This window comes from Staurois parvus, unplaced genomic scaffold (genome assembly GCF_062004578.1).
Source record: "Staurois parvus isolate SC_StPar_1 unplaced genomic scaffold, SC_StPar_1.0 ptg000530l, whole genome shotgun sequence".
Classification (NCBI taxonomy): Eukaryota; Metazoa; Chordata; class Amphibia; order Anura; family Ranidae; genus Staurois; species Staurois parvus.
In genome coordinates this window covers 9,917,303-9,932,569 of record NW_028318326.1, presented here as the reverse complement: position 1 = coordinate 9,932,569, position 15,267 = coordinate 9,917,303, and the positions used below count along the sequence as shown (strand labels likewise).

Below are 15,267 nucleotides of genomic sequence, written 5' to 3'. Positions count from 1 at the left end.
TTCTGCTGGCGTTTAGCTTTAAAATTAAGCCAGCCATAAATTTAGATTTCCTTAAAAATACTTTACAAAACAGTTATGGGAATCTTCCACGTGCGATCAGTGTAGAGGCAGAGAATAGCAGATCTTACCTTCAGTCTATCACTATCCAGTAGCATTAATTGCTGTCCATCAATGTTCTTTGCTGTGAATTCAGTGATGTATTGCTCCATATTCATTCCTATTAACCAGTGACACACCTGCTGAGCGCTCCAGTCAGACACTGGCCGGCTGTGCCATTGGTTTTGTTTCCCACTTGTTGTGACATCTTCATCCAATGCCTGCAAAAAGAGAAGAGCTCCATGACTCTGCTTAATATCTCTGAGGCTGCTTGGTATTACTGTCTGGATGGACTCCAGGGCCAAAAGAGAAATCCCCCCCCCCACCCCCCCCCACCCCAGTCTTGAAACTATAAAACAGACATTTCTTCATCATCTAGTAAACGCCTGGCCCCAGTCCCACTAGTCACCCAAGCGGAGCTTGTTTGAAGTCCTATCTGAAATCGGCATGGACAAGGAAAATGACCAGACTATACTTTGATAAGGGAACAATATTCCTCACTTGACATATTGTAGATTTGATTCTATAAAATTATGAAGATTGTAATTTGTTAGCTGGTCTATGACCATCCTACTTGTATATCAACAACTAGTCTGCCAGAAGCTGCAAATCTCAGTTTGAACATTTGCTACAATCACATCCCTTGACATAAGATTAGTCAACAAGTCAAACTCTGACCAAGAGAGTCAAAACCATTTCACCAAAATAGAAAAAGAAAAAAAGAAAAAAAAAAAAAAAAAAACTTGGGGGGTTTTATTTGCAAGTCTATCCATCTGCTAAATGTCAGCGGTCTGGTAAGTGCTTTTTATTAACAAAATTACACCAGATTTTACCAAACAGGATTATATTTCCAAACACGAAATGACTGAATGTGCACAATATAATGTAGAGCCAAGTCAGATATACCGACCTAGAACTTTCCTTGCTGGCACTTCAGGCAATTCAATCCTAGACTAGGTTCACATCTGTGAGGGTTTGCAGCCTATGTTTGCATTCATTTGAATGAGCTACCATGTCTGCAACTCCCACAAAAAAAAAAAAGGTATAAGCACCATTCAAAATGCAACTGGTTTTGGACGATGCCATTTCCCTGCTGTTCTTGCACACGCTCTGCGGGTTGAGATGAATGGGGGTGCTATTAAGAATAAAGTAGCCACACACAAGTCTCTACAGAGCAGAATGATTTTGTTGCGTGTGTTTGTGGGTGCAGGAAACGCAGCTGTTCCTGCACCCACAACCACCCACTCAAGTGCAAACCTAGCCTTAGCCAGCAGCTTTGTCTGAAAACTGATCTAAAGCCGGCCATGCACTGTACACATGGGCCGAAAATGATCAGTTCAGCAAGAACTGGCTGACTTTCGGCCCATGTGTACAGCTCTTTGGCCAACAGAAGCCAGTCTCACGATTTCAGCTTCTGTCAACCAGGCATGCTGGAAAACCAGTATTCAGCTGGCATCCGATCAGTGCTGGCAGTGTTTATGTACCATCTGAAAATCAATCCACAGTGGATCACATTTCAGAGGCAACCTGAAGCTCCCAGCATGGTGCCACAACCACGAACATGGATCACGTTTGGTGGCATTTCTGTCTGTCAAATGTGAAAAGTTGTACCATTTTCACTGTGCCAGAGCTGCAATACTTAACTTAAAAACTTAACTTGCACCACAGCACAGTAAAAGCACAGGTAATCAACCTATTTTTACCGCTCCTCGTCCTCATGTGTAAACAAGGCCTTAGACTGGTGTTAAAGCTTTGTGAATGGAAGGCAATTAACTGTAAAAACAGCACTGGGCACTTAGCAGGGGGCTTTGCTTACGTTATATAAAAACCTACATATACAGGTAGCAGAGCGCATGCCAAGCATTTTTTAGCACACCTGCGGACTTTTGTGCACACTGGCAGTAATCTCTGTCATTCCAAAACACTTGATTACAGTACCTGCTTACTACCAAACAATGAAAATGTATAATGTACTTAACTCTTATACTACCTAAGGCCCAGCACATGACTGCCATCTGCTACCCTGCAGTCTAGTAGTGAGGTTATACAAGGTTGTAGGTTGCCGTCCAGTGGATTTTCAGTGTGTCCTTACAGATGCTATGTAAATCCTATGATCATGCCTGGTATAAGCAGGCTTCTAGGGCAGGAGCACCCAGTAATTTCAGGTCAGTAAAAATGTTTAAAGAATAAACATGGCTCAAGGACTTCCAAAGGGTCAGCTGCACATCAGAAATGTTTTTGTGATCAAAGCTCCTGCCTTTGAGGAAAAAAAATTAGGCAAAAGCCTTACTGCAACTGTGTTGCTCACAAAATGAAACAAAACACTGCTTTATGATCAATCTCAGTTTATTAAAAGCTTTTCAGAAACTATAAGCCAGTTTATTTATTTTTCTTTCTTTTTGTACAAACAAGGACAATGGTAGGGGATACATAAAAAAGGGACTAAGGAAGGGCGAGGGAGGGGAGAAGGGTAGGCAAGAGAACATAATAAATAATAACAGTCTGGCACTATGTAGGTCGCTCCAATTGCAGACCCAAGGGTAAAGTGCAGATAGTCTTGTACAAACAATATCAAGCCCCTGAAGGGTACAGATGAGAAAGACTAAAAGAACCACAATAAAACAGCACATACCCTAAAGGGACGATTAACCATACAGAACAATTAAAATCAGCTTGAAAGAAAAAAAAAAAAAAAAAAAAAAAAAAAAAAGGGAAAGGAGCAATGGAACCCCTCACAGCAATCCATGCCCCTCCCCTTCCAGAATACAATCGCCCACAAAATCAAAAATAGAAAAGGGAAGAAAAAGAAGGGGAGAGAAGAAAGGGGAGAGAAGAAAGGGGAGAGAAGAAAGGGGAGAGAAGAAAGGGGAGAGAAGAAAGGGGAGAGAAGAAAGGGGAGAGAAGAAAGGGGAGAGAAGAAAGGGGAGAGAAGAAAGGGGAGAGAAGAAAGGGGAGAGAAGAAAGGGGAGAGAAGAAAGGGGAGAGAAGAAAGGGGAGAGAAGAAAGGGGAGAGAAGAAAGGGGAGAGAAGAAAGGGGAGAGAAGAAAGGGGAGAGAAGAAAGGGGAGAGAAGAAAGGGGAGAGAAGAAAGGGGAGAGAAGAAAGGGGAGAGAAGAAAGGGGAGAGAAGAAAGGGGAGAGAAGAAAGGGGAGAGAAGAAAGGGGAGAGAAGAAAGGGGAGAGAAGAAAGGGGAGAGAAGAAAGGGGAGAGAAGAAAGGGGAGAGAAGAAAAGGGAGAGGGGAAAAGAAAGAGAAGGAATAAAGGGAAAACAAAAAAAAAAAATAGATCCGCCTGAGGAAAAGCACCCAGTACGACAACAAACCAAAAAGAACCAGAAAGAGAGAAAAGGGAAAATTGCCGCTAAAGTAGCCAGGAGAACATGCGGAGGACTCCCTATACATATGCCATGAGAGCCAAGTCTGACTACAGCGTTCCAAAGTACCCAATTCCTGAGCCAAGAGCGACTCTATACGTCCAATGTGATCCATCTCCTCAACTCACACCAAAAGAGTCGGGATACAGCTAGTTCTCCAATGGCGAGGTATAACCAGCCTGGCAGCCGTCAAGCAATGGCGGAGAAGGCCGCGTTTGATACATTTGAAGGAGCCAGGCAAGATAGAAAGCAGAACAATTTGGGGCGTATTTGAGACGTCTCGTCTGTAACCTCCAAGTAAACTCACAAAATACAATCCCAAAACGTGTAGATAAGGGGACATTCCGACCAGACATGAAGGGAGCCAGGGGCAGCCTGACAGCGTCAACAGAGATCAGAGGTGGAAGGGAAAATCCTATGAAGGAAGGTGAGGCATCTGTACCACCAAGTGAGCAATTTGTCTTTGACCAGTAGGGCTCAGGAAACCAATTTCAAACGGTGTGTAAGTAAAGGATTTCAACCGGTCCTCCTCCGATATCTGAATGGCAAGAGCCCCAGTCCACCTGGAGGTGTACGGAGGAAGATCCGAATGAACCGTGGCCAGCAGGATCTGATAAATCACAGAGAGGGCACAAGAGTCCCTGGTTAACAAATTAAGGTCAACGAAGGAAATGCCCACGAGACTGAGCTGGAGGAAACTGGGGGTTTCCAAACAGAGGGATCATGGGACCAACCACGGAAGAATCTCCAAGTCACAGTACCACACTATCCCAAGTACGCAGAAGTTGAACAGTCAAAAACGGTAAGGAAGATGGACACAGTGATGTAGTGACTATCGAGGGAAGAGTCAGCAGATCACACGGTACCAGGACCTGTTCCAAAGAAACCCACTGCTTCATAGAGGCGTGATGAAACTAGTTCAACAAATGAGCAAGAACCGCTGCTGCATGATAAAGATGCATACTGGGAGCCTCCGCACCGCCCCGCTGCTTGGGAAGCATCGAGATCGTTCTATGTAGTCTCGGCCTTCGAGGACCCCAGATAAATCTCGTAAAAGCAGTTTGCCTATTGCCATCCCCCGACCCTTTTTCAGGCGCTTACAGAGTCTGGAACAGATATAGAAAGCAAGGGACAGCATCCATTTTCAATATACAGATCTGGTCAAACCAGGAGTACAAGGAACGGTCATAAAATTCTGGAGGTCCTGTAATGTGCGTTGAAGTAGAGGAGTATAATTCTCAGAGAAAATATGGGAGAGATCAGTAGGAATTTTAATACCCAGATATTTGAGGGATCCAGGGCAATGCTTGAAAGGAAAGTTATCCTCGAGCTCACCGAACTGGAGAGGTGACATAGAAACGTTAAGAATCTCCATCTTCGTTAAGTTGACCTTGAAATTGCTAAACTCACTGAACCTTTGGAATTCTGGCAAAATAGAAGGCAGACACTCTTGAGGATTAGAGACAGAGCAAGAGATCATCTGTGAAAAGAGCCAGTTTAACCTCCCGTGAACCCAGATACACCTGTTACATTGGGAATGTTGCTTAGTGCGATTGCCAAATGCTCCATGACCAGAACATATAAGAGAGGAGACAACGGGCAACCCTGCCGAATTCCATTAGCAATAGGGAAGCGTGTCGTCAAAGAACCATTAAGACGAATTCTGGCAGAAGGAGAGAAATAAAGAGCAAGAACCTTTTGTTGGAAACCAGGACCCAGGTCTATTTGGGAAAGCGTTTGAGCCAAAAATGACCACCCCACTCTATCAAATGCCTTTTCAGCGTCAACAGATAATAGGCAAGCAGGAATTCTTACAGATTTGATCATGAACCATGCTCAAGAGTGTTTTCAGTGTCATCACGGGCTTCCCTACCCTGCACAAACCCCACCTGATCAGAATGAATAAAAGGTCCGGAAGCAGGGGTTGTAAAGTGATTTGGCATAAATCTTAACATCCACACCAATCAAAGAGATGGGCAGATAGCTAGAACAGAGGCTCAAGTCCTTATCTGGCTTAGGAAGAAGAGAGATATGGGCTTCCAGCGTTTGCGACGGAAAAGAAGAAGTGGCCGAAAGAGTTGAACATATGAAGCAAAAAAAAAGGGATAGAACATCCCTGAAGATCTTATAAAATTTAGGAGTGAAGCAATCAGCTCCAGGACTTTTACCTGAAGGAGTCGCTGCGATGGCACCTGTCAACTCCACAAGAGTAAACGGCTATCCAAAGAATCTCTAGTGTCAGCATCAATAGTGGGTAAGCATGTTTCGGTAACGTATTCCCGAAGGTGAGCCAGAAGCGGGGAAGAGTCCTCAGCAGAAGACGGGTGAAGGCAGATTATATAGAGTGCAAAAAAAAATTCCGAAAATTATCACGGACGAAAGGCGGATCCGACATTAGGTCACCAGAAGTCGTCTGAATAGAGGGAATAAAAGTCTGCGAAGTAGGAGGATGGAGAGATCTTGCCAAAGGGAGACCGCACTTATCCCCAAAACGGCATCTTCCAAAAGCCAAACAACATTGGTACAAGCTGTGGGGAACCGCATACAGCTGTAACAAAGAGGTTCTAGTCTCAGAGATGGAAGCAAGTAGATCCGGGGTAGGATAAGATTTATGACGGTTTCCAAGTCACAGAGTTTCTGAAGAGTGGTTTGGTTACATTCAGACCGTTCACACTTAAGCCGAGCCCAGTGTTGTATAAAGACCCCCCGCAAGCAACACCTCCTTGAGGGCCTCCAATTGAAAGGGTAAAAGGGGTTTCATCCAGGGCGTGATCAGAAAAGAAAAAAAATTGAGAATCGTTGTAGAAAATCGCCTGTTGACAAACAGGATCAGCCAACAGTGGGTCATTGAGACGCCAGGTCCACTCGAAATGAGGAGCCTGTGGAGGATAGTGTAAGGAACAGGGGAGAGTGATCCGACCAGACAAGGGAACCAATGTCCATAGACTGACGCCACTCAAGTACCTGGGAGCTGGCAAAAAAATAATCAAGGCAGCTATAGGATTGATGGGCTGACGAAAAATACATATAGTTACAAGTCTCTGAGTAAAGTGAACGCCAGAGGTCCAAGAGTTGATGGTCATGCAATGGTTTCTTCAGGAGGCAAAAGACGGCTGTAGGACAGTTGAGTGCAATGAGAGGAGGAATTAAGGAGAGGTTCCAAAGCTACATTAAAATCACCTCTCAACAACACTGTGCCCTCCCCAAAATCAGCAAGAAGGCACAGATAGTAAGTCACAGGTAACCTGACCCTGGTTAGGGACCTAAAAGTTAGCCACGGTGTACATCCTGTTTCAAAGGGAAAACTTCACAAAAAAAAGGTACCGCCCATTGAAATCAGCCCTATGGTACAAAGAAAGAACCGGAAGAAGTTAATGAATGGCGATAGAGACGTCCCTAGATTTAGACGAGGGAAGGACAGTATGGAACCATCTAGAGTAATATCTCCAAGGGCATGCTGGAAGGCAGTCAGCACATAAGTGAGTCTCCTGGAACATTGCAATGTCAACCTGAGACTTGTGCAGGGAATATATTTGTCCCCTCCCAGATTGGTTATTGAGCCCATTGACATTATAAGAACAAAGCTTCAGGGGAGTAGGAGGTGGTGCCCTGGACACCATCCTCAGACAAAACTAGGAAAAAAAAAAAAAGAAAAAAAAAAAAGGGAAGTAGAGTGGGTAGTCTACACCCCCAAAGGAGGGAATGAGACAATAAACGCCCAAAATGTGGTATTGATTGAAGGTTCAACTCCCACAGGGAGGCAAATGCCCCCAGCAGGAAGCAAATGGACAAACTTAATTGGGGATGCTCCACCGCTGCTCCGTCCAGCACCCACATGCACACCCCATACACCTTAATGCCAAAAAAAACACATCTTCAGAATGTCCCATCAACCCAAAAATGGGCACATGGGCGCCAAGAAAGCAGGAATCATCCCCCACGGCTCCAAGGTATATCAAAGGCGGCCCAGTAGATACACATATAACCATATCAATAGACAATCAGAATAAAAACAAATGGCAAAAACAGAACATCAGAATATTGAACACAATGTAAAAGCCCCAATACAAAAAGAAAAAAAGAAAAAAGAAAAAAAAAAAAAAAGGGGGATGAAAGAGTGAGCAGCAGGGTAGGTGAAGTCCACACAGACAGGTATCAACCGCAGTCCCCAAGATCCACTGGAGGCCCAGACCCAGAAGAGCTGGACTTCAACAGGGAAGGCGTGCGATAACGTCCAAATCCCATTGGCAGAGAATACAACAAAGGCCAATCCAGGGTAGGAAGATCAGGTAGATGGAGAGCCGACAACACCGAGGGAATTTCAGAAGGACATCTGATAGTGAATAACTTGCCCTCACGCCGGATCTTCAGCTGGAAGGGAAAGCCCCAATAATATGAGATATTGCGCTCCTGTAGCAAACCAAGTAAGGGCTTGAGCGCCTTCCACTTTTGCAGGGTGTGGTGAGAGATATCAGGCAAAAGGGTAATGGATGCCCTATCATTGTCCAGGTGGCCCTTCTACTGTGCCTTCCGCATGATGTCCTCCTTGGTACGGTAAAAATGCACCCGAAAAATCACATCCTGAGGTTTAGTAGGATCAGGATTACAGGGGCCCAGGGCCTGATGTACTCTATCAATGTCTAGATCCACAGAATAAGAACCACCCAAAAGGCCCGTGAAAATACCCTGAACCGTAGGTAGGTTACGGGGGTTGCCCGAGGCAACAGGTACAGAAGATCTTCTGATACTGTTGCGGCGATTACGATTATATAAATATTTATGAAGAAGGAATAGGTGGGCAAGGTGGTCCTCATGGGCATCCAAGCGCTTCTCCTGAGAAGTGACAACAGTGGACAATCGATGACATGTCTACTCCAATTCAGTAGTTTTAGAACTGGTCACCTGCAATTCAGTTTTGAGGGAATGGAGCTCCGTGCGGTACCCCTGCTCCAGGCGCTTCACATAGGCCTCCATTCCTGTATGAGTGGACAAGGCGCGAAGAGGGTCCCTGGGGTCCCAGTCATCATGTCCCTGGCTTTCAGCTGGTGAGAACGGATGTGACATGGGGGGACCCTGCCCAACGTCCCCAGCTGGCTGCAATATGGGGCTCGAGATGGGAGAGAGGGACCGGAAGCGAGCTGGGGCAGGGCCACGTGTGTGCGGTCGCCATCTTGGAAGCGGAGCAGGAGGAACAGGCCCTACCATCCGGCGTGAAGAACTCCGGGATGCCGTGGTTGGGAGTCGAGGGACCGGCCCCGGAGGGTGTCAGGATGGACTGTGCCCTTTCCGACCCATAGGGAATAGGGGAGGGTGAGAAATAACGGCTGTAGAGCGAGATATCCCCCGGGTCTCAGCAGGAGAGCACTCACCGAGCTGCTTCCTCCACCATGCGCAGGCCACGCCCCTCCAAAACACTGCTTTAAGTGCATTACTGATCATTCTTTATTTCATTAGCTCAGAATTTTACATTCCTTTCCCTTTTAAATTCCTTTCTAAGCTCATGCCATTGCTGCTCCTTTTTTTTTACTGAAAGCACAGCATACAGTGCATTCCTAAAGTATTCAGACATGAAAAGGAATGGGGGGAGAGGCGCCAAGCAACCTATAGTGTAGCAAATTTTATTAAATAAAAAAAGGATATAAAATGAAATAACTAACTATGCACTCACAGACATCACTGGTAATGAGCATTGAATCAAGCTCCAAATGGAGACATCAGTCCAGAGTCCAGTCCATATCAGTGTAGGAGGTCAAATCACACCTCTTTCATCAGCTCCCTGGCGGCTTGCGCGGATCCCTGCTCGATTGCAAGTTATATGGGGATAATTTACAGGCCAACAATGTCCCAGTGGTAGTCAAGTCAGTCATTAGAAAAATCACTGACAGGTAGACCGTAGAGCTCTCGTCTGTCATAAATCTCCCTACTGCCCATCAGAGAGTAATGTGATCTGAGCTGCACATACACAGCTCAGACCACATTTATGGCATGCACTGTGTGCTGCTATGATGTGAATCCTATGCACATGTGCGGGAGTGACGCTGGCCCGGTACAGCCATTCAAGCGGCCGAAGATCGTAAACCCGGAAGAAAGTCTGAGTGAAGATGAAAGCTGCCGGGGGCCAGGGAGAGCCGTAACAGGGCAGCACTGGACGGCTCCGTCTGCCAAAATGTGCTAATATGATGAGCATACTAAGACATGGCTTAAAGCTGCAGGGGGACCCATTTTTTTAAAATAAAGAATTTATTACCGCTTTAATTTGAGTTCTTCTTTAAATGGCACATATAGGATATTACATTGATTAATAAAAGCTCATCTTTGATGCAGCACTATTACCTCTTCTTTCGATGGATGGGTTTTCTAGCAACCACTGCTAGTCAAGTGTAAAGTAAGCCATTATACAACAGGGAATAGCTCAGTCTTGTGACTGGGTCACTTGGCCAAAGCTTCCCCAATATCCTTTGATACAAAGAAAACCTCTGAAGTTTGAGGCCTGCGCCAGATTAATCTGCTGCCCTTTAAAGAGAGATGCATGGGAATGTTAATATAACATACAGTCATACTCATCTTGGTAGATGCAGTATCGATCCATGCTACATCTGTCTCCTGCCACCTCTAAGACTTAGTACAGAGTGCTCAAAGACCCCTGATCACTCAGTTCTCATTGAGCAGAGAGCCGTTGACTGTCAGTCACCAGCTCTCTGTTGTGACCCTCCAGCACTCACTGGAGTGTTAGGCTGTGGAGGGGGAAGGAGTGGCTGGCTCAGGCTCTCAGAGGCTCACTGAGAAACTAAGCCACCTGCCAGCCAGGCACCTGGGTGGATCCAGACTTTGAGCTGCTCCAGGTTCTGGACAGATCCTGACTTAAGTGAAATCAGCCCAATTTAGCTAGCTGAAAATGGGTCACAGGAGTTCAGAGCAAACTCCTGTGATCCATGAGAAGGGCCAAAAGAGCTTTGGCCCTCCTTACTACTTTAACTGCTTGCCAACTACGCACTGTAGTTTTACTGCTACAGTGTGGGCCAGCTGCGCAGAATTATAGATATACACGATTCTGCTTTTCTGGGTAGGGGGCACACGTGCTCGCATACCCGTGATGTCACTGGCTCCTTTACCTGTCGATCTGCGGGTCCCGGCCAATGATTCATTCCAGTATAAATACCATCATTTCTAGACTCAACTTTCACACAAACCAATCAATATACACTTACTGGGATTTTTTTTTTTTTTTTTACCAAAAGACATGTAGCAGAATACATTTTAGCATACATTTATGAACAGATTAAATTTTTTAAAGGATATGTTTTATAGCAAAAAATAGTTCTTAAAATTTTTGTTTATAGCGTATAAAGAAAAAAAAAAAAAAAAAAACAGTGGTGATCAAAATACCACCAACAGAACGCTCGATTTGTGTGAAAAAAAAATATATAAATAGTAGAACGACCGGTCTATTTTTTGCTATATGGTGCTGTGTTAATTTAAGCGGGGTAATTCTTCCGGAGGGCAAGTGGCTAAATAATGGTGTTCGTGTCATATCCATGTGGCTGAATGAACTAGATTAAAAGAATGTATAAAATTGTTTTGTACCATTTTCTTTTTTTATCGTCAGGACTTAAAAAATTAAGTTTTGTTACTGATTAGCCTGAAGCAACATCTCTTTGAAGAAGTTCTAACCACAAATGATGGAAATGTCTCCAACACCTTTTTTTTCCAATATAATAAAACTAAGCAGGGACCCCCCCACACTGCTCGTGACACAGGTCATAAACCCCAAGTAGATGTATAACTTCTATAAACCTAATCCTCTCATGCAAGCTATGATCACTGGCAAAAAAAGTTTGGTTAAAAAAAAAAAAAAAAAAAGGTTCGCTTTGAATTTGCAGTTCCGGTAAACTCATTAATGGACAAAATTACAATAATAAGAAAAAAATAAATAAATGAAAACATTTTCAGTGCCTACTTAAATCAGGTTACAGTTGAAGCAAAGAGTTTAAATACAGATATTCTCCATCTAATCATCTCAATGTGATTTACTGATATTAAGTCTATGTTTTTACCTTACTAGGCACTGAAAAGGTTTAATGATAATGAATACACACACAAGGCTTGCAGAGAGCCTCTACATGTAAAATACAAGCTCTTATAAAGAGGCTATTAATAACATTAACGTGTTAAAGTTCACAGAGTGTTTGGGAAACTATCATCTTACAAAAATATTTTCAGCTTAAAACAAAAAAATATATATATTATGTTGTTGAATGTTATTAATAAAGCTCTTTAAGTCACCTTGTATTTTAGTTTTATTTGCTCTAGTTGTACACTAGCACAGCTCAAGCACCGGCTCCATTTCATAGATTAAAACGGCACCAACAGACATGCGGTTACAGAGGACACCAACACAACACCACGAAGAGCACACCGAGGAAACTCACCTCATTGGAGGAGAAGGTGAAAGTATGTGAGCGCCCCGATAGGGAGGGCTCTGCCACCAACCCTGACAGGTCAGAGCAGGGGCTGTAACTGTATGAATCATCTATGACAATTCTACTCTGAAAACAAGTAGAAATGAGAATGGATTATCTGTGGACCTGGCTTCATCACAACAACACGTTTGTGTATCTCTGTCTTTGGCTTACACAAGAAAACCCACACACCAGCAAGAGCTGTACAGGGAAGGCCATCTTATTCAAATTTAGCTTGTTGCAATGAATATGAAGAACTCCTCCAGCAAACTTTATATAGCAAAAAAGTCTTCCGTTCGGCATTCCTGAGAGGGGCACTCATCATTCAATTTAGGTAAGGTAACCACCTGAAAACTGTAAGGCTATGTTCATATTCGTGCAAATTTGCATGCTTTCCTGCAATGTACAATTTCCCACCAACGCCCAAAAAGGCACATTCCGTTTGCAAATGCACTGCGGTGCCATTAATTCTTGTTTACAGTAATTCTTAATGGCACCGCCACTCATCTTATGAATGCGTACAGCATAACACAAGGCAACCAAGTACTATGTGTTTTGGTGCTGCACAATTAAAATAATAAAAAAAAAAAAAAGGTGCACATCATTTGTGTTTCCTACACATAGGGTAGACCATAAATAATAATATGCGGTCCTAATCACAACAGTCAGAAACATGCAAATTCATGCCCACGCTCTGTTGTACCTGCAATTATTTCTAGCCTACTTCTATTAATCCAAAAAATCTTGAAGATTGTAAACTCACTTTATAAAAGATGCCCAAACGTTTACTTCCTTGAATTCTGTGGCATGTATTCATTTTGTCCTGTGAGTAGGCACTGCTATGTCACACATTTCACAGAGTCTGCCTTCTGAACTACAGAAGTCCTGAGAGGAGGAGTTTCAGGAGGTGGAGTCAGCACAGGAATCACAACTTGCAGGCAGCAAGGTACCATGGGATAAGTAGTTCTTAGAGAAAAAACAAAAAAAGCATGCAGGGAACAGGGATCTGCAATTCAGATCGCCCAATGCCCAGGACATTTAGTTGTGGGCGCCGGGCAAGTAGTTTTTTTTTCCCTGTAGCCCTGCTGTGGGCAAGTAGCAGGGTTCATCTGTCAAGCTGAAGCATACGGGCGGCAGCGCTGCCGCCCGATTGTTTCCACACAGCCCACAGTGCCAGTCGCTTCCCCCCTTATGTCCCGGGCTCTGCTTGCCCATCTGTGGGCCTGGGACTAGTTCAGTGGGTGCCGGCAGTATAGAGGAGAGCGGACACATCCACTCCCCTTGTTGTCCTCACCCAGAAAGTGATGTGACGTCACTTCCGGGTCCCCATTGACAGATTTCCGACCATCGAGGCCAGGAAATAATGTAACGCAGTGCGATGTGCACTGCATTACATTCGGTGTAGTACAGGGGAGACATGCAGGGTCTCTCAAAAAAGAGCCTGTCACCAAAAAATCATCACATAGTGGACTTTGTCCCCTATGTGATTTAAAAAAAAAAAGTTTATTTTTTTGGTTTTTTTTTTAAAATGTAAGTTACGCCCAAGCATATAACCCCCCGCCCCCACATGAAAAGGAAGATTGTGATACACATCGCCATGCACGCCAGAATGAGAGCAATAATTCTAGCACCAGACCTCCTCCGTAATGCTAAACTGGTGACCTAGAAGGGGCTTTAAAAGCTTCACCTATGGAAAATATAGGGTACTAAAAGTTTGTTGCCGTTTCACGAGCGCACGCAAACTTAAGGTTTGACATGTTCCATATTGATTTACTTGATGCAACCTCGTCTTTTATATTTTACAAAAAAAATTGGATGATTTATTGCTTTTTGTGCCCTAAAATTAAATGAAGTATTTTTACTGAAATTTTGTAATATCAAAGAGATAAAAAAATTGGAACTACCGCTATTTTATTCTCTAGGATCTCGGATTTCAGAAAATATATCATGTTTTGGAGTGTTATGTAATCTTCAGGCCTTAAAATGATTTTTTTAAATGTGTGCAAAAAAACACAAAACTGCTCTGGCAGCGAAAGGGATAAAGGATAAGCCCGACTCTCTCCTTTCCTGACGAGCACCCAATCAGTGCTCATTACACTGCAAGGTCTCGCTCCCTGCTAGTCTCCAGGTGTGGTGCTGGAGACAGGCAGGGAGGGGAGGAGGAGAGATACAGTGCAACATTAAAAATATTAAACGTTTAAGTCGCCATAAAGCCTCTTTTGTTTTTAAAAGATCCAGACATTACTTAAAGCAGATTTAAATATGGTTTTGGTTAAAATGTATTTTTTTTTTTTTATCAGGACAAGTAGATTTTCATGAGGGACAAGTAGACTGGGACACCGAAGTAGTCCCTGGACAAGTAGTTTTTTTCAAAAATGTCCACACCCTCAGGGAATCCACAAAGTACTGGAAAGAGATGGACAGCAGACAGACCAAACTCATAACATGAAAGGCGATTCTTCAAGTAAGCTTAAATTGGTTGTGGATAAAGTATTGTTTGTATTGCTGTCATCATGCTAAAGTCTATGCTGTGACCAGAGGATTTCCCTTAAGTGAGCGTGCAAGGAGAAGAGGGCTAGGGGATGGCTGTTACCAGTTTGGTGGAATGTAATAGTTGTTTACATGGCAGGGTTTGGAGCAGTGGGATATCAAGAGCTCATTCATCGCTTTAGAAATCTGTTCAATACAGCAGCTCCTAGCGCCTATTTTATGGCCGTGTATATCAACCATTTTGGTTTGCTGCTGCAGACAGATCAAAACCAAAATACCCGGATTTCCCACATCACCAGGGCTCGTCTGCCACAGATTACATGCTGAACTATAGCTATGAGTGACCCTTAGCACAAAGAATGTATCCTCTTCACATTTCATGACCTTTTTTTTTCCTATTTTGATCAGAGTATACCTTTAAAGACAGAATAATGTAACAACTGTACAAGATGTATGTCACCTTTCACTTATACCAACTATATAAAGCCAGTTTCTTTGATGCTTAAAATGACATTTAAAGTAGAACTGTGACCAGGCTATAGACATTCAACTATTTAAAAATGTTAACAAGCAGTGAAAACCCTTTGAAACAAAACTTCTGTTTCTGCAGGCACCATGATTCATTCTTAAAAAGGCATAGTCCACATTTTGAGCCACGATTTATATTAAAAATTGTCCCCAAGTTGCCTCAATCGCAGGGTGCTTCTTGCTCCTGGTTGTTAATAGAATTCAGCATGGATATTCATGGCTCTGCCCATACAGCCACATCATCCATTCACAGGGATCTGCCAATGACAGTACTACAAAAGTCCTGTCCACCACCACAGCAGATCACGCCTGCAGCAGGGCG

The 15,267-nt window shown here is 43.7% G+C and overlaps 1 protein-coding gene across 5 annotated transcripts in view; it reads right to left on the bottom strand.

Moving 5' to 3' along the window:
- LOC149451626 (neurabin-1-like) overlaps positions 1-15,267 on the bottom strand; it is a 141,530-nt gene that overhangs the window by 17,909 nt on the left and 108,354 nt on the right. For 4 of the 5 annotated variants that reach the window (XM_089690498.1, XM_089690502.1, XM_089690499.1 and 1 more), the window contains exons 17-18: positions 11,898-12,014; positions 129-317 (exon numbers count right to left, since the gene is read on the bottom strand). In XM_089690498.1, coding sequence (XP_089546624.1) covers positions 129-317; positions 11,898-12,014 — 306 coding nt within the window. The remainder of the gene's footprint in view (positions 1-128; positions 318-11,897; positions 12,015-15,267) is intronic. The other variant, XM_089690501.1, reaches the window with a different exon arrangement.